General features: G+C 40.9%; 1 protein-coding gene across 2 annotated transcripts in view; it reads right to left on the reverse strand.

Annotated features, from left to right (window-relative positions):
- The window catches only part of pappaa (pregnancy-associated plasma protein A, pappalysin 1a), a 117349-nt gene that overhangs the window by 11650 nt on the left and 80415 nt on the right, over positions 1-25284 (reverse strand). The window contains exons 15-21 of one of the 2 annotated variants that reach the window (XM_049604391.1): positions 22090-22273; positions 19004-19205; positions 18634-18835; positions 17030-17177; positions 16500-16615; positions 11438-11509; positions 9187-9285 (exon numbers count right to left, since the gene is read on the reverse strand). In XM_049604391.1, coding sequence (XP_049460348.1) covers positions 9187-9285; positions 11438-11509; positions 16500-16615; positions 17030-17177; positions 18634-18835; positions 19004-19205; positions 22090-22273 — 1023 coding nt within the window. Of the gene's footprint in view, positions 1-9186; positions 9286-11437; positions 11510-16499; positions 16616-17029; positions 17178-18603; positions 18836-19003; positions 19206-22089; positions 22274-25284 lie in introns of both variants that reach the window. The other variant, XM_049604389.1, reaches the window with a different exon arrangement.

Raw genomic sequence — 25284 nt, forward strand, 5'->3', positions numbered from 1 at the left:
CTGTGTAGAAAAGCCCTCTGCTCCTCCCTTCACATTATCCTTCCTTCCCCTCTCACTCAGATGCATTTTGCCCCCTCCACCCTTTGGCCTCACCCTGCTCCCCACATTCAGATACAGAAAAGCTGTGAATGACGGGAGCTATGGCATGCTGCTGCTTATTCAGTGATTTGCCAGGAGCATTACATGATAGTGGCAAGAAGCATATTAAGGTAAGAAAGCAACGGTTACTGCCATGACCAAAAAATCCCTCTACAGCATGTGGGGGTGCCTGCTCCTATCTATACCTCTGCCCCTTCTTCCCCTTTAACTGCCCTGGCAGAGCCTTGGCAACGGGAAATAAAGTAGCTGCCCTCAGACATTTAAAAAATAAAGAGCTGTTGCTGGCATGTGCTTTTGGCATCCTGTTATGTGAATATTTGATGTAGACCATGTTAAGGCTGAAAATTAGAGAAAAAAAAACCCTATTATTCACCACTGATAAACATCATACAATCCATCCAAATCTATGTCTCTGTAATATTTCCAAAAGATGGACTGTTAAAACTGTGATTTATTTGGATTGTATAGAAATAAATTAAATGTAAATCTGGGAACAGCAATAAAAACAGAGAACCACAGAGACAGGGAGGTTAAGTGGTCAGCTGTGGCTATCACGGACCATCAGCTAAGACACAAACATCAATCATGACACATAGCAGGTCACGTATTGAGCATTCTTGTGCCAGACTGAGAGTTGTAAACAGGGGTGAGGAACTAGGAAGAATCTCAGCACTTACACAAGACCTCACCACCAACGCAGACAGAAAAAAACCTACAGGCACATTTAGAAAAAGTTGTTTTAAAGAGGCCAAGCCGTATAACTATATAATCGGTGCCCTCTGCGTACTGCTTCCAGCATCCAGGAAAGGAATTCCTTCCAAACTAGGGAGGGGGGGAACGAGGGGGGACCTACAAAAGCGTCTTGCGCAGGCAACCCTCAGAAAGGCATACTCCGTTCCCTTTCCTCCTCTCCTCCCAGCCTCTCCGAATTCAGCCAACAGCTTGCAACTATTAAGGGGAGATCCTGTGGTGACCTTACGTGCAGCCAGTCCTTGCACCTTCAAAGCTCCTGGGATGGAATAATGCACAGCAAGTCATCCAGAACTCCTTAATACACAAATCTCTACCAAAATAAAAGACAAGAGCAGCATTTGCTGGGAAGGGGAATGAAAGTAAATGAGCAGTTGAGCGCCATTGCTTTTCACAGCACTGCACCTTTTTCTTTTTCTATTCAGCTCTTATCAGGATTAAAGTCTAAATTGAAAGGAAAAAAAAGAGAAGCAGGGGAAACCTGGAAAACTTTAGTAACTGATAATAACCTAATTCCTACAATACCAGTTAAGCTTGTTTGGAAAGACTAGAAATTGCCCAATTGTTGTATCTGGAAGAAATTTTATTACATTCCAGAAATTATGATTTTTCATATTGGACCATTGAATCATTCCAGATTGGAGAGGCATTGCGTTTGATGTTGGGGAACATAATAATAAACAGTCATGCAACTGCTGTAAAGAAGTCACTTAAGCATCTTCTGCTGAGGAGGAGTGAGCAGATGTTTTCATCGGTGTGCTGTGTGTCCTCCATCAGTGAATTGGAATCATAATTGCTTTATGAACAGTTGGTCTGAGGTCACAAGGTAAATAAGGGAGGCAGATTAAGAGTTTTTTTCTCTCTTTAGACAGAATAAAAGCACAAAGGAATATATAACACTGGATGATGAGGGAGAATTAAACTCTTGTAAAATTTAATTTCGCCCTGTGCTTTTGCTTTCGCATTATTACCAAAGATCAGAAGGAAACAGTACATGTCAAAGGTTTTGGCAGAGGAACACATGAGAGGTGTGACTGCGTGTGTGGATAATATTGTTCTCACATGCTGTGTCACAACACACCAGAGACACCAGTACTGAGTCACCTGACCTGTGTGCATAACAACCAGCGGTTGGTGTGTCTGTTCATGTGCTATAATGTGTTTGTGTGAGTGTGTATGTGAGAGTGTGAGGAAGAGTGAATGAATGGGTGGTTTATCCTACTTAAAGGGACACTTCACCCCAAAAATCAAAATGCATATTTTTTTCTCTTACCTGTACTGTAGTTATATTTATCTATCTTTTGGTGTGAGTTGCCGAGTGTTGGCGATATCAGCTGTAGAGATGTCTGCCTTCTCTCCAGCAGAATGGAACTAGATGGCACTCGGTTTGTGGTGCTCAAAGCACCAAAAAAATAGATTTAAAAAAAAACTCAACAGCAATGTCTCTTCACAGAAATCATGACACGGTTACTCAACATAATCCACAGACTTTGCTGTGAGACGCTTGATGTAGGAAATAATTTATTTCTAATGAAATACACCAGCCAACTGTATCACCATGCAGAAGGAAGAGTGCATCTACTCATGACTGAAAGGCCAATGCTTGTGACAGTGTGAGAGGTAAACATTAATGGCGTCTTCCTCTGTGGGGCTGTAAAATTAGCTGGCTCAGTGGTTATAGTTAAGGTAGCAGTAGCTGAACGCTTCCCTCCATAAATTTGTGTTTGCTGCAGTTGAGCAGGCCCCTTAAATATGCTGTAGGAAAACAAAATGTTATTTGTCTGTGTTAAAAAGAAAATGCTAGCGGCAATAAGTACAAATAGTTCATTTGACATCAAATGACCTCCTCTATGACAACAGAATCTGTAACAACACAATCTGTGTTCAGGAACAGAGAGAAAGTCGTCACTTGTGGTTAGGAGAAGAACACTGATTTCCTGCTATAAAGGAGAGCACTGCCTGTCTTTGTCACCCGCAAGTGTGTTACTCGGCAGCTCAGAGGAGAGAGACGGTCACAAATGAGTTACAGACTCCTTTTGTCACATATTGTGTCATTTTTTGTTTTGTTTTTGGAGGTTTTTATGCAACTCCATCCTTGGCCGCGTGCCATGCATGTGTTGAGTTTGGGGAAAATCAGAATCAGGTGCAAAATACCCTGTTTCTGTTTTGACTGAACAGATCAAATAGAGATGACTATGAGGATAAGCTTTGCCCAACAGCAATAAACAACTAAATCCAAATGCCTAACTAAAAGTGAGTACCAAAACGATAATAAGGGGGAGGAAATTTTAAATGTGGATGAAAAAATATCAAAGTAATACAACAAGAAGATGAAGTTGTCTGGCTAATAAATCAAAAACGGACATTCAGGTTAATTTGAGTTTCATTCACGTGCACTGGCCAAAGCATTAGCCAACATGTGTGTGCAAGCAGGCAGCATCAATTAGGCAATGGGCTCACGAACTAACAAGCAAAAGGGATTATATCAAACATCTGGCTTTCCTCTGTTCCCATATCACTCTCACATATCAGCTTAATTCCTGAGTGTTTCCTTTTTGTTTCTCACCCACAGTTACTTTCCTCGCCCCCTCGCTCCTGGCAGCCAATAAATCAAATTATGATTGGTTATTTCGGAGCAATTTTTCGTATCTTTCCGAATAGTTTCCAGGGGACCTGCTAGTGGAAAACACCAGCCAGACTGCTTTCTTCAAATAATGCCAGGGCAAAATGCCTTCCAGTAGAATTTGGACAAGCAGCCCGGAGTTCTTGAGCCCAGCTACAGTATGATACTTACTGTATCATACTTACTGATACTTACTGTATCATACTGTAGCAGCTCTCTGAATGTTTCAGTAGTTGGAACAGAACTGCTCCTCACCCCATTCGTCTTTGCTGGCGTGACAGAAGTTAGTACCAAGTAGGTAATTTGAACCCCCATTTGCCTGTAGTTATTATTTCAGCGAACTGCTAACACCTGTTTTGCAGACACTACTATTGACCATCGGCATGTAGCATCCTTGGCTTGGAAATACAGCAGCAGTAAACCTGGGCCAGATTCCGCCGCAAGGAATAAAAGCCAACTGAAATCACATTTAGTCATGCCTTAATGCAGTAAATGTAATGTAAACATGTTTTTTTAATTTATTGTCAACTGTTTTTTATTATTAAAAGGAAGGAAAATAGCTTGAAAGAAATACTCCTCTTCCTCTCAGCCACTGGATTGGTGTGTCCGTGTTTGATTGACAACGGCTGGCAGGCCGAGCCCCAGCAGGGGAAGAGGAGAAAAGGTAAAATTTTATTATTTTTCTGTAGCCTGCAAACTGACATCAGCAGTGCACTTTTCACTGGTAAAAATTTGTGTGACAACTCATTCACAAAAAAACAAGGTGATCGTCAAGATGGGTTTTACAGAACATGCTGCTGCAGAAGAAAATTGTACAAACATGGACTTTAATTTTACTTGGACTCAAAAGTCCAGTGTGTAGGATTTAGAGGTATTTAGAGGTGAGGTTGCAAAACTGAAACATCTTCCATGTGTCAGGCATATAGGAGAACAGGTCCTGCTCCTTTTGGAAATTTTAAGCGTATCACCACATGTGACGTTGCGGGCACCAGCCCTTCATCAGACATGACCCTCGAATACCACATGAAGTAAAAATAATGTCATCATGACAGGCAAATTCAATGTGAAATTGCAGAAGAATATATTTTTATAATTCATATATTTTCTTAACATTTTTTGGATTTTTTTTTTGTGTTATTTCTCATTGAGTATTTTTGTAGTATTAGAGGCACCTCTATTTAACAAAGAAAATGAATAATTTAAAATATATATATATATATATATATATATATAGTATGTATATATTTATATAGCTACACGTGTTATCACATGATCTGTTGGGCGACCACCATTGGTTGTATATATAGAGGTGTGTCTCCTTATCTTGTTCACGTCTGATGAAGGGCTGGTGCCCGCAACGTCACATGTGGTGATACGATTAAAATTTCCAGAAGGCGCAGTTTCTGGTGTGCAGACCTGTTTTTGTATTTTTGTATTTGTTTTTCTGTCCAGCACCCAGTATTTATCATTTATGGATGTGTGTGCTGGGTTTTTTTGGAGCCTCAGGCATATAGGAGAACTATGGTGGCCAACATGAAAACACGAAGGGAACCATCTACAGCCGGTATTTGATTTGTTCATTCTGGGCTTGGAAGAAGGCCCACTCCATTTGTAGATATAAACAGCTCATTCTACGGTAACAAAAACACAACAACTGTTATTTTCAGGTGATCATAAACTACTGAGAACATAGTTATGAATATGATATACTATTTCTGCCAATAGATGCCCCTAAGTCTTACACACTGGACCTTTCAACGTTAATCTAAGACTAAGGACGATATATCTGTTTAAATGTGTTTTTAATTTTGGACTAGCTTCAACCTCCTTTTAGGAAGTGGACCAAAATGTCAAAACCATCCACAAATTTCATTATTAAACTATAGATTTCTCACTTGACACCCAAGGATAAGATGTATAGTTAAACTGACCGTGCCCTCCTTTGATGTACAACATAACAAATCCTAACTCTTTACAAGATCAATGGCCTGCTCTGCTCTCACCAAGCTCAACCTCTTGTTGCTACAGTAATTCAATTGAGGCTATCCCCCCACTGGGGTCTGTCAGTAAAAGTGAGTTATGCAAGTTCTCACTGAGCCCCTGCACTGGACTGGGGCCAGAAGATGTAGAGATGAGATAGCGTCAATCAACAGCAGCGAAACCACTTCAGGAGTGAGGTCACTTCCCAGCGGGCTGCTCACCGACTTTCCTGCTGCTATTGAACTTAGGATACAATACCTTACATCAAATACTGAAGTTAAGAATAGAGGACTAAAACAAATCATGGACCTCTGGACCTCTTTCTAGCTAGAGATAGGTTAGGAATGTTAATCGCCAAGTAGCACAGAGCAATCTAACATATGAGGAGTGGTTGTTTGGCAAAATTAGTTCAGGGCAAATCAGCTTTAAGAGGCCAAACATCTAGTAAATTATGAGAACTGCAAAAGTCTAAGTGATATTATCCTGTACAAATCTGCCTTGATGGTAATTTACTTGTACCACGATTTATCTGTCACATTACCAGACGCATGGTAGAGGATTGAGTAAAATTATTGTATTTTTGTGTATTACATATTTCTAGGAATAATGCAGGCTCTTGTTGAAAGTGCATGTGGGACTTAGTGCACATTTTGTAATTGGAGGCTTTGCAACAGGATAGAAGCCATTTCACAGAAGGTTGAAGATTAAATATTGTTATCAATAAGTATGTAGTTTTTCCTTATGACGGGCACTAACTTCAATGAATACATTGCATAAAGCCAGAGACGGAGCCAGAGACGTGAGGTGTAAATGCCTCTCTCTTAAGGCTGCTAGCTAGTCCTTTGTAATTATAATTGTTTAAAGTCCAACTGAAATCAGTTAAATCTTTTTAGTGTGTTTATTTTCATAAAATTTCGGTATAAATATTTGGTGCTTAATTAATTGGTATTGGGCAGCCAAAATGTCTGGCTTTCCTCTTCTGGGTTCCGCCTACTGCTCCAGGAAAGATCCATTGAGACAAGTCATGTGACACATTGGAGACTCCATGTGACTCTTTAGATGATAATACAGTCTTTTAGAGCAGCAGATACAAGCTCGGCAAACAGAAATACGACGTAATCTTTTGGATTGGAGAACTTCGGATTCTGGCAGTAATCATGTGCTTGGAAAGTTTTGCACAGTTAAAACTAGTAAAAAATGTCACAGCAGTCAGTGTTGGATTTCTTTTGAAGTGCAGAGTAAAAAGGACAAATGCACCAAATGGTACATCCGTCCATCCATTTTCATCTGCTTATCCGGAGCCAGGTTGCAGAGGCAGCAGGCCAAGCAAAGTACCCCAGACCTCCCAGACCAGATGAGATATGTAATCCCTCCAGCACATTCTGGGTCTGCCCCAGGGCCTCCTACCAGTGGGACATGCCCAGAACACCTTCAGCAGAGGCGCCCAGGAGGCATCCTGATCACATGCCCGAACCACCTCAACTGACCCCTTTCGATGCGAAGGAGCAGCGGCTCTACTCCGAGCTTCCTCCAGATGTCTGAGCTCCTTGTCCTATATCTAAGGCTGAGCCCAGCCACTCCATGGAGGAAACTCATTTCAGCCGCTTGTGTCCGCAACCTCATTCTTTTGGTCACTACCTAAATCTCATGACCACAGGTGAGGGTTGGGATGTAGATGGACCAGTAAATTGAAAGCTTCTGGCTCAGCTTCTGCTTCACCATGACGGTCCAGCACAGCACCCGCATCACTGCAGAAGCCACACCAAACGGTACAGTAGAAGAAAATTTGTTGCGGGTAAAAATTTGTGGTGCATGGAGTTCAATGCACCAGTGCATGTTCACAGAAAAAAAGGATTTTAAGCCCAGTACTACTTCTCCTCGAGGGTACTTGGAGGTACTCTTGGGTGCTTTTAGGAAAACAATGTGGATGTGACCATTTAAAAAAACCCTGTTCCTCTACCAAAGGCCATGCCTTGGTCAATCTGTTGCCAATGTTTTTACAGACAAAGGTTTAACTAAGGAACAAATAATAAACATCAAAGAAGCCGTCTCTGGAAAAATGTTGTTAGCCAGGAAAGAAACATGATTATTTCTGTCCTCACGTTGAGGGATCCAAAACATCCACGAAAACCTGTGTGAAGATGGACCGGAAGCAATCATGGGAACTTTAATTATAAAATGGAAGATAGTGAGATGTCCCTCATATGTCGTCCCCCCCCCCGAGAGGAAATAAAGAGGTTTTCCAGTCAGACACACTGACACAGCCAGGGAGACACATAGACTGCAATATAAGTCCAGCCAGACATACAGATGGATATGCCAGGAGTACAACTAAAGTCCCTCGCCAGATTCACAGAAACAGGCCAGGCCAGAGAAGCAGATGCTGCTGCACAGAAGCTACAATACACTTCCACTCAGTTTCTTAGCCAGTAACTGGCTGGAAAGAGCCAGACAAAGCACATCCCTGAATTAAGAGAGTTAATATCACAAAGATGACCAAACTTTTTGTCATGCTCAGCTTAATGTTGAAATGTAACACAGCTGATTGGGTGTTGACAGGTGAGAGTTCTAATTAATCATAAGAGAAGTAAGTATGATGCAGTTTAAGTTCTTAAAGCCATGAGGTTTTGTCTCTGTGATAACTAAGTTAGATTAAAATGACTACCCACAGTTTGTGGAGTGAGTAACTTCCAGCCTGGTCTCTCTTCCAAGTTGTCACATACTGACGTTGTGTCACGATTCTTGGCGTCTGAATACTGATGCACAAGGTTATCTTTAGTGTCTGCGTGAGATGCATCAGGCTTTCAACTAACTCCCATCTGCAGCAATATTACACGCTCAAAGCAACTGCTATAAAGTGTGCGTAGGGAGTTGGTCGGGTAATGGACAATGATAGAAAAACAGGACTTTGACCCAGGAGGCCTCTGTTTGTGTCTTGTGTAAAACTAAAAATCAACATTGACCTATTTTAATGTAAGATTACATAAGGTATGAAAGTACATCACATAGATACATCACTTCACATCACCTATTCAAGTAATATTACACTACGTTTAACCGTAACCCCATAACAAACATACTTTCTTTAACATTACCAATGCATGTTTCACCCAGGAGACAGCTGTGTGTCTGATACAGATTCTAAAGATGCCTTGTGCATCAGAATCAGACACCCAGAGGGTGTGACAAAGCGCTGGTATTTGACAATGTGGGAATGAGAACAGGTTGTAACAGGCACACAGAGACAAATATAGACGTTTTACACATTAGGAAACTGAATATCAAAGAAAAGCAAAGACTACTGATGAAGTCTGACAACTCCCACTGTTTTGGATCTGTATCAGTAATCTGTCTACCAGTAATCTACGGCTGGACACAAAGCAAAGGAAGGAAGAATCTGTTTAGAGATGTTCCAAGAAATGAAATACAGCATTCCTGAACAGTATATTCAGTTGTTGTTTCCATTATACCTTGAAATGATCATTTATAAATGTCAAAGTTTGATAATGGCAATCTCCACTGGATCCATGGCAGTGAGAAAATGAAAAAGTCTAAGTCGGTAAGGCGCAGGGAAAAGAAAAAAAAAACGATCACATGTGGGAGGTGGGATTTATTCCTAAGCTTTGTGTGACTCCAGAGTTGGGGAACAAACACTGACTGTTGATCAGTGTGACCAGGACCAAATCCAACATCATCTCTTTGCCTGAAGGGTGAGGTACAAGCATGCCACTAACCTTCTTGGTCTTGACAGTGGATTGGCAGCAGTCTCCGCCGTCATAGTTGCAGAAGGCTCTGTTGTTGACCGAATCACAGTAGTTGTCTCCCATGAATGGCTGTACCAGAAAGAGAGAGCATCAATTAGGCAAGAGCACTGAGCAAGTAAAGATAATAGTTAAAAGCCCAAGTGCCGAAGAAGCCTTTTCTAGTTTACTTCCGAGCATTTCAGGGCCTTTTAGAGGTCTCTGGATAAATTTGCTGATGAATCTCATACATTAAATTTCCCCCATTTTTCAACATGACTTTTTAAGCCCTTAGTGGGCCAGACCTTTAAATCAAACCGAGGACACCATAAACTATCCACTGCACAAAACACTCCAGTAAGGTGATTTATTGTGTTGGCCTCACCCTTTCCACTTGGGTTACCAATCAGCTTATCCCATTGGCCTAAACTGAGTTGATGATATCATTCTTCCGTGACGTAAAGTGGAATTCTTTCACATGTTGTATTCACATGTGAACATACCATTTTTAAAGGGAGGACATGTTTAGCATGTGATCACATGATCACGTTTAAGAGGTAATAAATCAGTAAGCAAGCTGATAAGTGTCAATGAGAGTCAGATACCCATGTAGCAACGCAAACTGCCCATTGGTCCGACAGCCCATTGGTCCGACATCCCATTGTTCCGACCATATTAAACCCATTGTTCCGAAGTCCCGTTGTTCCGAAATCATCATGATGCCCTGTGGTTAAGGTCTGTTTAGGTTTAGGCACAAAAACCACTTCGTTAGGGTCAGGAAAAGATCATGGTGTGGGTTAAAATGAAAAGGAAAGTGGCAAACACATAAGCTGTGTGCCTGCTTCGCCTCAAGCCTTTCCCAGCTGACCCTGAGCTGGTCGCGGCGCACCATCAAGGCATAAATACACCTGCCGGGAGCCATTCAGCACTGCGGACCGTCGGACTAATGGGATGTAGGATCAATGGGCTGTCGGACCAATGACATGGACCCGTAGCAACAGCATTTTTGACTGAATTCCTAAATGGCTTCTCCGAACCATACACCTGTACACATGTACAGATTATGAAACAATGGGCCCCTAGGCACAGACATGCAAAAGGCTCCACCACCTCTCCCATATAGTCCCAAGACACACCTGTTGTTATTTTGCATCTTTCTGTAGTTGTCAGCGTCTCTGTGGTTTTGTGTCTCTGTTATTTCTGTGTGCCCTTGTGGTTGTTTTGTGTTTCTTTGGAATTGTTTTCTGTCTCTTTGAGGCCATTTTGTGTTTCTAAGCTGTATATATGTGTCTTTTTGGTCATTTTGTGTCTCTATGCAGTAATTCCGTGCTTCATTGTAGTTTTTTTGCACCTATTTGTGACAAGTGTTTGTCTCTTTGTAGGTCTGTGTCTCTTCGTCATCCCTTTTCATCACTTCATAATCGTTTCATGTCTTTTTGTAGTTCCTTTGCATCTCCTTGTGGTCATTTGAGTCTCTTCTTGGTCAATACATGTTAATTTGATCAACGTTTTGCAGGTGAAGGCCAGAAGGGGCCTGACACTTTGGGCCATTGGGCGTGTTCCCAGCAGACCTATTCAGTAATTCATCCATATACCTGTTTTCCCCTCCCAACTGACATCAGAAACAGCCCTTGAAGTGGACAACATTACTGTACTTTTAACTTCACCCCCACATCAGCTAGCCTGTAGAAAAAAACTGGCTACCAATCTCAGCCCTATCTGGAAGTAAATTGCGACTTATAAATCCAAGTATTCTGACAATCTTCACCCACTGTGCAGGTTGGTCTGAGTATTTTACTTGTCCAGCATCTGCCAGTCCATTGTCCGTCCAAATCCATTGGCCAAGCACAGCAAATTTTTATACTTTTATAAAACTTTTATAAGACTACATTTGCAGGCTGTTAAGACTGCAATTCATTTGTATCAAAGCTAGTTTCTTTGGGTGTGCGGGGGTCACTTTTATGTGCCCAGACAAGCATTACCATGTGTATGTTTTGTGCTATTTTCATGCTTGTATGAATATGTTTATTCACCATGAAAGTGGAACCAACTGTAATATCCACTATAAATGTCTATACTAAAATCTGGCAACATAATATATCAGACAAATTTCTCATCGCTCTGTTTGGTTTGGGATCAAGGAAGGTGGAAGGATTAAAGTATTAAAGTCCCATATGATAGATGAGACTATTACTCCACAAAAACGAAGACAAAAACAAAAATCTAATTCAGGTCCAGCCCTTACCTCACATCCTTTGATGCAGTGGAGCAATTCTGGGTGCGGATACCATTTCAGTCCCATTGTACAGACTATGCTCTGAAAGATAAGACAAAAGTTGAGGTGAGGTGTAATTATTTAAGAAACAGTGGTGCTTTAAGGGGGCTATTTCCCTTATGTACAGCATTTAAATAGCTTTGCCAAGAATGTGTTACGTTTACCTGCATTTCACTCCACACAAAGTCACAGGGCACTTTCTACCCACACACACACACACACACACACCTAACATAGCGAAACATAGGGGTTATCAAAAAGGCTCATGTGCTACACATGGAGGCTTTCATTCTCAATCCTTCTTTGATTCATACTGACCTTTTTCCACCTCAGAACAAAGCAGAATAAGTTGATTTTTACAAGCCACAACTTGATAAAACATTGTGTTTTTTTCATAACTAAGCCATAGCCCCAGGGGAGGAACGAGCTGAGAGCAAGAAGGAGGCAGAGAGAGGGAGACATAGAGGTAAAGAGCACCGTGTTCTCAAATATCTTTGCAGAATGTGTGGAATCCCATCCTGTTCTCCCACTGTGCTCTTCATTGAAATGCAACAGAAAACATTTGTGTCCAGGGGAGGTGAGCAGCACTGTGCATAGAGTGTGTACCTGCATGTGCAAATGTAAGTGTATACTGTAGGGACGTGAAAATGCATATGTTCACATGAATCCAGATGGGCATGTGTGTCTGCGCTGTGAGGCCATCTCTATTGTGTGCGTGTTTAAGCACACAGGGACATTAGCGTACAGTATATGAGTCTACTCGAGCCAGTAGGTGGAGAGGGGTTTTGTTTACAGCAAGTGTGACCCCAGACTGGGATAGTAGTGTGCGTGATCAAAAGTGTCATCCACAGCAGAGGACTGTCTGACCTTAGATTGGTCCATTTCTCAGACCCCCTGTGTCCCAATATCTCCCAAAGTTGACGTGCTTTTCTTTTGTTGCTGCAACCTAAGGTATTTTTCATTTCAGTCCTGTCAGCAAATCAATGCAAAAAAAGAAAGATGGGGGGTTGAAGGTGGAGCGAAAGAACAACATAGCATCTGAGGACAACCGAGAGCTGCAGGAATAACCGTTCTACTATTGCGATGTCGCACTGCATGGCAGAATGCAGGCACATCTGTGGTGTGTGTACGCATGTGTGTTCAGAGGTGAGGGCAATGATGGTTAGTCCCTCTATGGTGGAAGAGTAAGCACATTATTTTGTCTTAGAGGTGAAACTTTTTGCAACTACTGTACTTTTATTCTTTTTCCCGTGCTCTGCTATGATGATGTCATCCAGAAACTCCTTCTCTTCCCCTCTCCCTCATTTTCTCTCTCTCACTCTTTTTTTTCCTCTCTCAGCAAGGCCGTAAATCATGATAATCCATGATCGTGGCCTGGCCTCACCCCTCACTACGTATAGGATCCTCACCCTCTGAAGCCTCCCCGGGGCGCTGATACCACATAAAAATAGATCCCTATCTCAGCGCCACCACAGACGAGGTCATGTCATGTAGAAAATGACTAATTCCACAGCAAGCCCGACAGGGTAATTTTGCTGATAAAGGGGGAGGAGGGTGCTGGGGGCGCAGAATTGTTAGAGATAGAGGGACAGGAAAAAGAGGAGGAAGAGAAGGTGGAGGTAGGGAAGCAGGAGCGAATTCTAAGTGGGTCACACCAAGAACCGAAATACAACTAGTTTAAAGGCAATAAATCAACATCACTTATTAAGTTGGGAAACATTAACCTCCAACTCAGCAAAGTAGAACTAGAAAGTGCATTTGGGGACATGAATTCTCTTTTAGATTCTGTATGAAGAATCCTAAACTACAGGGGAGTTTCGAAGTTATGGTGTCTGCTCCATGTTAATACGCTCCAACTGTTACTACAATTGTAAGCCATTGCATGATTGATTTCTTTTTCCACCAGAGCAACCCCCTCCTGTTCTTGTTTCTTAATACCATTTTGTAACAGCCCTGTGCATTCCCTCCCTATATCTTATATCTCAGCAATATCTATCCGTCTGTTTGGCCTTTGGGTATTTAATGCATTTCGTGTTGCATCTATTTTTTTGCTTCTAGAATTAAATGGCCGACCCTCTCACTATAAATGATCCTTTTAACTTTGACATAAGTGTAATTGCAAATGTGACGTCTAACAAATGACTAGACAATGCAAATTTCTGTCCCTTCATCACTGGGATGCTTGTAATAACTCTGATTACTATCGGAAATGGTATAGCTTGTGTGCGCAGCCCAGTCATCAGAAGAAAATATTGGCATTATGCGTTTTTGCAAACCACCGATATGTAACATTTGTATGTTTCATACGTATGATATCAAAATTTTTAAAGTCAGGTACTTCAGATTACATGTATATGAACTGAGTTTCTCATCAGGGGGGAGGAGAGGATGGTGTATGGCATGACACCTAGGTCAGGCAGCGGCCAAGCTGCAGAGAGCAACAGAACACTGTTAATGACCAACAAAAGAGGGTATTCTTTAACAAAAATTCTGGACATTTTGAGCTGTGTTTGAAGTGACCAAACCAAATTTTTTTTTAGTTAGGGATACTTCTATATTTTAATGAGAGTTTGGGGCATTTCCAGCCAAAACAGGTATTTCTTAATGAGAGTTTGGGACATTTTTAACATGTTTGTAGTGACAAAAGCAGGTATGTTTTAAGGAGAGTATTTTCAGCTGTGATTGTAGAGACCAAATCTGGTATTATTTTTATCTATAGTTCAGGACATTTTCAGCTGTGTTTGTAGTGAAAAAAGTGGGTATTTCCTTAACAAGAGTTTGGGACATTTCCAGCTGTTTGTAGCAACAAAAGCGGTCATATTTCAACAAGAGTTTGGGACCTTTCCAGCCGTGTTTGTAGTGACCAAACCTGGTATTTTTTAAACAAGAGTTCAGGACATTTTCAGCTATGTTTGTAGAGACAAAAGCAGGTATTTTTTATCAGGAGTTTGGGACATTTCCAGCTGTTTGTAGTGACAAAAGAGGGTATATTTTAACAAGAGTTTGAGACATTTCTAGCTGTGTTTGCAGCAACAAAAGCAGGTATGTTTTAACAAGACTTATGGATATTTCCAGCTGTGTCTGTAGAGACCAAACCTGGAATTATTTTAAATGAGAGTTCAGGACATTTTCAGCTGTGTTTGTAGAGACAAAAGCATTATTTTTTAACAATAGTTTGGGACATTTCCAGCTGTGTTTGTAGTGACAAAAGTATTATTTTTAACAAGAGTTTGGGACATTTCCAGCTGTTTGTAGCGACAAAAGAGGGTATATTTTAATGAGAGTCAGAGACATGTCCAGCTGCGTTTGTAGCAACAAAAGCAGGTATGTTTTAACAAGACTTATTGATATTTCCAGCTGTGTTTGTAGAGACCAAACCTGGTATTATTTTAACAAGAGTTCAGGATATTTTCAGCTGTGTTTGTAGTGATAAAAGCACTGTTTTGTAACAAGAGCTAAAACATGATGTTTTCCTAACCCCAACCTTGTGGTTTATGTGCCTAAATGTAACCACATTTTAATCACAGTGCCGTCACAATATAAAATGTAAATATGAAGAAACATATCAACATATCAGCTACATATGAAATATATTAATGTAACATATATGTGGTTTGCAAAGACATGCAATGCCAATATTTATTCTGGTAATAGGGTTGGTGTGTATGTGTGTGATTAAACTGACCATCCTTGCATTAAGTACATCAACACAGAAACTCTTGAGTTAATCGATTTGGAATCTATCACCTGTCAGGTAGCGGCACAGGACAAAATATGGCACATGCTTAAGTGCACACTACCAGCAAAAACTCTTACTCGTCTAACCCCCCTAACCCTGGTGCATGTCTGAAACACTCACTCTACCACCCCTTTTCTGACTTATGCTATCCACTGCCCCCAACAGCAGAGCCTCTGGTCTCAAATTACCACTGAGCACAAATGATATCAGTTACACAAATCCATGAAAAACAGATCATTTCATGTCCACGTGGCCCGAGCCACCTCTCTCTCCCGACATCCACCACAAAAAGCTGCTGACTCAGTGTGACTCTGAAACAAAAACAAAAGGAGTTGTAGGGGGAAAAAATACAGCGAGAAACACAATGTGTTCCTTTACTCGGCCGTGGCTTCTCTTTTCTCCTGCTCTGGTTACAAAACTTGATGCTATTTAGTAAGATCTTTCTCTGACTCTCCAGCTAAAAGGGCATTAGGCTGACAAAAACACTAAAAACTAATTGCCTATCGTTTACATTAATCAAGTTAAAAGGGAGAGTAAGATTAGAAGAGTAAAGTGTAGTCTAGTACTCTTTACCTACACACACTAACACACACATACACACTCATATACACACTACAGCCCTATCCCCACCCACCCAGAAGCTTTATATAAACTCAAATGACACCAGAGGTGGTTGGGTGTCACTCGGTGGCACTCCCAAAGGGACAAGGTGTACAGATATGTGTGTAATGACCTTCCCCAAAATGTTCTCTAACCTCTTTATTTTGCTATCTGCCAGTTTAAGCAAACATAACTTAATCAGTGAGGCCGGCAGCTGTGAAGCATATCTAAATCAAATGAGGTCATTAACCTGTGAGCGTTGAAAAGGTTTTACAACCTAGCCACAATGGTAGCAATAGTAAAGTTTGTTTTGTTTTGTTTTGTTTTTTCACTACAGGTTATTTCTGGTTAACACAAGTACATGGCAAATGGAACACTACAAATGTCACTGTAGTGACAACACTTATTTCCAGAAGATGCTTTGCAGCTTTTGCTTTCTCCAAGAAAGGTAGCTGAAATGTCATACTGAGGACAGGGATGCGAGAGGGCAGCAGCACGTTTTCACACTTCTAATTAAAAATAGACTGAAAATGTCTGAAGGGTTGCCATGCTGGTATTTTGCATTGTGGGCAATAGAGCCAGGATGTGGATGCTATACGTGAAATTCCTTCCAGGCGAGTTGTGGATCACAGAACTTTGTGAAGTGCGTCTGTTAGAGCTGTGAGGTGGACACAAACACACATACAAACATACCTTGACTTTGTGCGGGTTCCTCCAGTGCTCTTTAAGTACACTTTCAACTGTCATGTTGCTAGGGAGGATCACCACGTCGTTGTTACTCTCTCTGCATGTCAGCTCACACTCCTCACCTGTGTGTGTGTGTGTGTGTGTGTGTGTGTGTGTGTGTGTGTGAGAGAGAGAGAGAGAGAGAGTAAGAGAGAAACAGAAAAACAAAAATCAATAAAAGTATGCACAAACAACACCTAGACCCAAGGCATTTCAATTGATGTATCCTTCCCCCCTTCCCCTTAAAATAATTATTATATTCTGTAATATTCAAAGTGCTAGGTTACATTAGAGTGGTTCGGACATTTTGTTGGCTCTCATTAGGAACAAAATATAATGATTACAAACAGTACAAAATGAAAAGGAATGAGTAATATGAATGATGAAGAATAATAGCCGTGTAACAAAGGCTGTGAGTAATACAAATAATGAAAGATGACATCAGCAGTAAGAAAATTGAATTGTTATTATACAACAGTAAATTTGTGCATACAGACCTATGCCGTGTCCTCGCTTGCATGAGTACTGTAGGCTATAATGGAGGTTTTGAGGTAAAGAACACTGGCCTTTGCTGTGTGGGCATAGGCGGAACGACCCTGTCCAGTTCCCATCCTTCCTACATCGGATCACATTGGACCCTGCGCCCTGAAAATAACACATACATTGACAGGCAAACAATTATACACACACACATTGACACGCAAACACTTGCAGGCCAAGGACATTGAGATGGCATCCCGTTGCAACGGGGGAAATACGATCCAATTTTTATCAGGCATCCAACCCACAACGCCTGAGAGGCAGAACAGATTAAAAGGTGTATACATTTCAAAAGTCTGTGGCGGCAGGACTATTCTGGAAATCAATAGCAATCTAATTAGCATGGCGTCAAATTGAGTAGGGCTAAGGGAGACAGGGAGAGAAACAGGCAGGGAGAGACAAGCGTTCAGACAGTGAGGGCAGCGTAAGAAGTTTCAGATAAAAGACAGCCAGGATAGTGTGTTTTTGAAAAATCATCAGCTATCATAAACTCAATATTATAGTGTAATCTACTTTTATGGTATTTGATAAGAGTATTTTTTACAGTGATGTGTTTTAAAGAGACATTTAAACCCCAAATCAAAAATACATATTTTTCCTCTTACCTGTAGCATTTTTTTTTGTATCTGGATTGTTTTGGCATGAGTTGCCAGGTATTGGAAATACTTGCCGTAGAGATGTCTGCCTTTTGTAGAATAAAATGGAACTAGATTGCACTCGGCTTGTTGTGCTCAAAGCACCAAAAAATACATTTGAAAAACTCACAGCAATGTGTCTTTCCAGAAATCACGACTCGGTTACTCAGGATAATCCACAGCCTTTGTTGTGAGCAGTTTCGTGTCGGAACTATTTTCTTTCTACTAAACTAGACCAGCTAACCATATCAACCGACAGAAGGAAGAGTGGACTAGAGCTTTGTCTAAACAATAACAACTCCTCAGTTGAGATGTAACATTAGCTAGCTCAGTAGTGCTAGCTGAGCTAGCAGTAGATGCATACTTTCTTTTGCACGGTGATACTATTGGTAGGTATAGTTTGGTTGAAAGAAAAAGGTTCCGGCATGAAACTGCTCACAACAAGGTCTGTGGATTATCTTGAGTAACCAGGTCATGATTTCTGGAAAGACACATTGCTGTTGAGTTTTTCAAATGTATATTTTGGCGCTTTGATTACTATAAGCCAAGTGCCATCTAGTTCCATTATTTTGGAGAGAAGGAAGACATCTCTACTATTTTGAGCAAGACTGTCCCTTTAAACAACCAATATTTACACAAACAGGACTAAGTCCATTGTTAAGGGCCTTGGTATTCAACAACCAACAAACACAAATGCTTCTGATGAATTATACGGTATTTATTTTGCATTACATTATTCACTACTTCTATGCCATGTGAAGCCCTAAAAGTGATCAACAGTGAGGATGCAAAGACGGGAGAAAAAGAGAGAATGTCCACTTTTTATACACATGACAAAAAGAAGACAAACATATAGGTAAAGCAAGAATAGAAAGAGAGGAAAGAGATGGACAGACCTGCTTGCATGGAGCGTGCAGCAGCCTCACCGTATGGGCAGAGCCTCCTCCGGTGATAGCAGTATTACCGGCAGGATCAGAGCAGTTGAGTTTGCAGACGCTGTCAAAGCGGAAGCCGTCAGTGCAGTGATAGGAGCCGTGGAAGATGGGAGGTGGGGGATCACAAGTCACTGGCTCACATGCCCCCTCTAGCCAGCTGCCATCCTCCGTGCACTGGCGCTTAAACGCACGCCTAAAGGGAAAGGAGATGATTAAGAGTTAGCCTTGTAGGCTTTGTGTAACTTCAGTGAGGTTAAAATAAAGAGTCTTGAAATGGAACTGATTTGAAGACTTTTTTTTTTATCATTTGGGAACATTTTCTGTTGAAGACACAAACCAACAACAACCATGCTTTCTTTACCTCTTGGGTTTGTTGGTGACATGGTAGCCTGGCTTGCACTTGTACTTGCAGAGGGTGCCCACTTTGAGGCCTGTCTCATTGCAGCGCTTGGTCTGTAGCACAGCATTGGGCACAGGAGGAGGGGCTGGGCAGCGGAGCTCACAAAGAGCCTCTGGGAAAGACCACAGACCATCTTCTAGACAGGTAAGGGTGTTGTTTGTACCTGAGGAGAGAAAGGAAAAGAGGTAGATGAAAAATAAAAATTAAGCATTGGTCAGTGAATTTCAGTCAAAAATGAGAAATACAAAAAAAAGATGCACATGAAAATGTGTGGACTGAGGAGCAGAATTTGGACAATCAAGTGACTGAAGTGAAAAAGAATGAAATAATTTTATATTTTTGTAATTCTGACTTTCAATTGTTCTGGTCTGTATGTTATGGCATACTGTAAAATCTATGATATCACTTATTTAGGTTGCTATTGTGCATTAAATTTGTTTATACCATGGTCTGGGTGAATACTCGATTCTGACTGGCTGCAGGGTGTCCATTTATTCCCGTTAATGGACATTGTTACCCTGGCACTGCTGTACAAGAGTCCAGACTCACATTAAAGCGGACAAGATTAGCCTCCCTGTTCACCTACAGAGCAAGTTTCTAATCAGAATAGACTGGTGCAAAGGTGATTCATCCAGCTATTAACTGTCTTCTTCCTGAATCCCCAGTACCTTCTCACTAGAACCCTTAATGGCCTGAAACTAAAGATACTAGATGAGAACTCTTTTGTTAACAACAGCTGCCTTCTAAATAGCAACAGCTGTTATAGTTGCAGGAAATTGTTTAAGCTGCAAGTATACTTTTTGCTCCTAGGGAAATGAGTCTAGACCAACCCTTAAGTGCCTACATCTATGGACCTGGCTTAGCTGGACACAATCTGTAATCTTACATCACTAAGGAGAGGGTACTTGATTATTTAAAGGGACCCTTTCACAAAGTGTAATTAAACAGAAAACTATGGATGAGTTACTTCATTTTAATGGTGTAGAGTCTTACAGCAATAAAATAGTAATTTCAATCAGGTGTGATTGATGCAATCAAAAAATAATTCATCAAACACAATCAATTTGTTCCCTATCTTCTTTCCCATTGCTGCTTTACTCACGATCTCCTTGGATTCCAAAGATTAAGACTGGAAGTAAAAACGCAAAAAGTCCAGAAGTTTTTAAAATTGGTAACTGCAGCTCTCTCAGTGGATTGAGTCCGAACAGGATGATCTCAAAAACCTGTAGAAGCCCCATCTCATCAGGCCCTGGCTCGTTTCGGTCTATAGCTACAGTAAGAGAGTTGTGTTCACTGAAGTCTCGTTTTCAGCAAAAACCTTGAGTTCTTATACCTTTTTCTCTACCCCTACATGGACATCCTTCATTGAATCTCCTCCTTTGCTGTCCCTTTATGTACATCCTACATTACATCATAGGTACGCGAGAGGCTAGCTGGGTGTGAATTACAGATGGCGTGATCACCTTTGCTGATGCAGACAAGTTTTACAAGACAAAAACATTGTTGCCTTTCCCAAAAGTTTGGTGCTTTAGATCATATCCCTGGGTAACCTCACTTATGAACTAATGTTTTTCTAAGAATTTGCTGATCTGTTAATCAAACCATCTATTTTAAATCAGGTACTTCCCATTTTGGCCAGCCATCTGTGCCCGACTGGCAATCTTGGCACTTTGACCAGTCCTTTCATTTCCCTATTTACTAAATGCAAATACATGTCATAAGGTTTAACCTTCATCTCCTCTTACTGTTGTTCTACTGGGGTGGTTCCTCTTCTCCGCTAGGCCCTGGCTCTGTCTGTGGTGATCACAGGTCAAGTATTGGAGACATATAGGTCAAGTAATTGATAAGCAGTTCTTCTTCTTTCTCTTCTTCTGGACTTTCAGTGGCAGAATGGGCTTGTTGTGGTTCTGGCTTTTCATGAGGCTCTTCTGCCTCCAGGTTTTGCTTGTTCAATGTTTGTGGTTTAACAGGGCTTTTCTCTGGCTTTCTCTTTAGGGAGGCTGCAAGGCGCTGTGTAAGGCCTCCTGGATTTAGCATTGAGCTTTTTTTTTTTTTTTTGAGCTTCTCTGACAACATCTACAAAATGGTTCCAGTGAATCTGATCTGTCTGTTCATTGTTCTATATTAATGCGCTAGCTACAGTATCAGCTTGTATCTAAAACACATTAACAAGCTAACATCTAATTTCAACAATGAATGACTTCAGCATTTCTTTAAATTTATAATGCTGCAGGACTTCAGCCTACACTGCTCCTCTGAACTTACTGACACTTGGTATCACATAAGTCACCTCTTTACTTCAGACTGTGCCCAACAGCACACATGGCCTACCATTTCTTCGTGAAAATGTTAATATTGATATGGGAACAATGACATGGCTGGAGCTAGCTAGTATTACTGTTTAACATACTGTCAAAGTATACTTACTGTTTGTCACTCAAACGCAGTGTTATGGACTTTGAATGTTGCTAGCATAATGTTAGCTTTCTGGCTAATAGTTGAGCCAAAGGGTTCTAGGAGCTGAGAGGACTAGAAATATCTCCCATTGCTAAGTCGTTCCTATGGTTCATCCTGTTTACTGGAGTAGAGAACATTTCCATTGCATAAAAACCAGATGGCAGTGATTCTTTCAGGTGATATTCAAATCCTTAGATTTTACCCGGGACACTGAGTTATGGCTTATGAAAAACTTTAGATTTTATTCGCAAAACGCATAATAATTTAAACGAATATTTTTTTTTCTGTTGGCAACTGACCATGGTATAAGCAGGATAATGCCTTTCAAGGTGTCAATAGTCAGGAATTAATGGATGACGTGAAGGCAACAGTTCCCTGCTGCATATCGTATGGTTCTGTCCTTCCCTCCATTAATTCCTGATAATGGACACCTCTTCTGGCATTATCCCTTACAAAATAAAAGGCAAAATTCAAATAATTCATCTCTTATCCTTTAACATTAAAATTAAGTAACTTTCACCTAATCTCATGGACCCATGGAAAATGTGTATCTCTGCATGCATGTGTACACGCTCCACTATGCATCTCACCTACAAGCTGGGCAGGTTCTCGACACTGAAAGGTAATCTTCTTGCCGTAGGTGGTGCCCTCAGGGAAGCGGAAATGGGCAGGATGAACATGGTATTTGTCTGGCAGACCACAGTCGACAGGCTCACATGACACCTGCTTGTTCCACTTTCCATTTGCACAGGTTATAGTCACAGAGGAGTCTGACTGCAAAAGAAGACAAGATATCAAATGTCAGATAGAGACAATTACAGGACTTTTCTGTGGTAGGCTTTATGCATAAGTACACTTTGGAACAAGCACTGATTTGCGCATTGATGTGACAGCTTGATGTCCCACACATCCTATAAATGTTTACCTCACAAAAAATGACTACAGCAATTCAGCACTCAGTCCAACAAGTCTCCAATCAGTGTGTAACAAAGCTTGATCAGCCCTAGTGTACTGTAGCCTCACAGGCTACCCAGCAGCTCAAGTAACTGCTGATAGCATTTGTAAGGTCAAGTCATGCCACTCAGACAACTGATATCCAACAACTGCGCAATCAGCCCTAACACAAAACAGATTGACTTTGATGGAAATGTGACAACAGACAGAGGGAGTCTTCCACAACTGGAATACCAACGGCTGTGGCTTTGTCTTCTGTCTGAGTTTCTGTATAAACATGAATCATAATACAAAGAGGTGGGAGACAAATAAAATACCCGGAGTAAAATAAAGCACACCAGCTTTGCAGGCAAATTAGTGCCATGATTGCAGTTTCTTCCTAAGTTAGCTAGTGTCATCAAGTATGCCCCACAGCTAAGTGACTGACAGTAGTTGACTTTGCAGTTGCCTGTAAACAGATTTTTTCTTCCAGTGCTTCTTCCTGTCTAAGCTTCTCAAAATTGAGGCAGACTGCCGCACATTTTCAAGCGTACAAAGTCCATCCTGTGCGACTGGTCCCTTACATGTTGTTGGAATGTGGGAGGAAACTGGAGAACCCAGAGGAAATCCACACGTGGGGAGAACATGAAAAATCCGCAAGAAACGGACTCAGGCCAGGAGTCAAACCCACCAGTGGTAACACCACTCTACTATGACAATCAAAGACTAGCTCAAGTCTACAGCACGAAATAAGACCTAGTTTAATAGATTAACATCCCTCCCTTCCCACTATGAACATGTCATTGAGACTATTACCACTGCTGAAGTAGCTATGATCTGGCAAGGTCTGACTGGGGCTTGCAAAGGCCACATGTCTTGAATTCTTGTGTGTGTATGTGTGTCATATCAGTGTGTAAGCATTCCTGATCAAGAGCTATGATTGTAAAGTGAATATAGCATTAAGGACCCAGTATTACTGGTGTACAAGTACTGTACAAGTTCCTGGGAATGGAAGTGGCAACCAGAAAGTTTCCAAAACATTACATTTCAAAATGGCAATCTCTTGTTCCTGACTATTTTTTTTTAACCAGAAACATTTCCTGAACTTACGTCTATTTCCTATTAGAAATAGTTCTGATTCCTGTAAATTATTTGGCTTGTGGCATGATATTTGCAGAGATGAGACCAAAATGGGGAGCCTCTGCATCATCCAAACCTCAACTGTTTTCATCCTCTTCCATTAAATAGCACCATGTAACGCAACAGGAATGCTTAAATTGATAGCGGTGCCAAGAAATCTCACAACAAAGCTGTGAGAGCTCAATCATTTTGACTTTTCCCTCTCAGAACAAAAATGGGAAACCTGTGTTGTTGCCATGAATTACACTCTACCCCTGTTTTGGTTGACCTTAATTACCCACATCTTTTTAAAGAGTGGCCAAACGTTAAGGCCACACAAGCTGGACTCAGTTAGCATTACATATCTATTGCTTCATAACCTTCTCTCCCTTCCCGTGTATTTCTATCTTTCATCTTGATCCCATTATATGATACTGCATAACAGTATCAGGTTCCCTCAAAATAAATAAGCCCCTTTCATATTTGGATATCCAACAAAGTAACATATGCATCACATGTGAGAGCCTGCTGAAAAATAACTGGGTGTAGAGTTGAATGAGTAAATCATGATGGGAGGTTGTGAACAAAGTCTGCATGTAAGAAATGTGGAAGGATCCATTTAGTGTTAATGTGCTGACTGTAAATATGTGTGAGTGGAATGTTAAGTAAGTTTGTGAAATGGTGTATGGGTGTTTTAAGTTACAAAATTTACCCATCTTTAAATGCGTGTAAAAGTGTGATCAAGTTTATGCACAAACACACAAATGCACACAATTTACATTTACGTACATCTGCCATGAGTTGTTTTCGCATTTAATCAAGCATGCATCCTCAAGTGTGTTTGTGTATATAGGGTTATATGCCCGTGTGTGTACTGTGTGTGTAAATGTGTGGGAATTTTCCTTCCTGTAAAAAATTTACAGCTGACCATTCTCTTCCAGAAGCAGTTTTAACAACCTTTGGCTACTCTATCTAATTCAAGCCAGACAGACTAACAGACAAATGAACCGACAGACGGACAGCCTCTTCCTTAATCTTAGGGGGTCTACTTTGTTTGGATGGCACACAAACTCATTATCAAGTAGCAAAAGTATAGTAACACACAGATGAACATTAATAGGTAGAGTTATTACAGTGTTGCTTAATAGTGGAATTAAGTATAATTTATTATTGTCTAGTCCTCATGGAAAAGCCCTTATGAAACAGTGTTGGAGTAAAAAAAAACTGCTTTACTTAGAAGCAGAGAGGTTTTATTTGCCTGGAATATACACAGACTTTCTCGTAGAAAAACCAAACGGTTGCACAAATGATTTTGGACAGAATGTGTTCAGAACAGTAAAATGTGGTGGGTTGTTACTGAGAATCTAACAGTCATCAGAAGTAGACATGCTTCTAAGTACATGAAATTCTGGGAGGGTTATAATTAATGAACCACATCAGCCAACACAGAGTGGATGTGTGAGCTTTTGTTTTGAGTGGAAGAATTAACGAAGTAAAGAAAATGTCAAATTTTTTACCAGAAGTCTAAAGATTCTGAGTAATTCTTTTCCCATTGTGGAAATAAGTGAAGGATACACACGCTTTCTGTTAGCAAACATGGAGTGAAGGGATGAGTTCTATAACTTTGACCACTCTTCAATGCAGGACAGCACACTGAAATTTGTATTCACATGCTCATCCAATCAGAAGGATCTTCACTAAATCATCTGGTGCCAGCCATTCAACTGTCAAGC

The sequence above is a fragment of the Epinephelus fuscoguttatus genome, linkage group LG18 (assembly GCF_011397635.1).
Source record: "Epinephelus fuscoguttatus linkage group LG18, E.fuscoguttatus.final_Chr_v1".
Classification (NCBI taxonomy): domain Eukaryota; kingdom Metazoa; phylum Chordata; class Actinopteri; order Perciformes; family Serranidae; genus Epinephelus; species Epinephelus fuscoguttatus.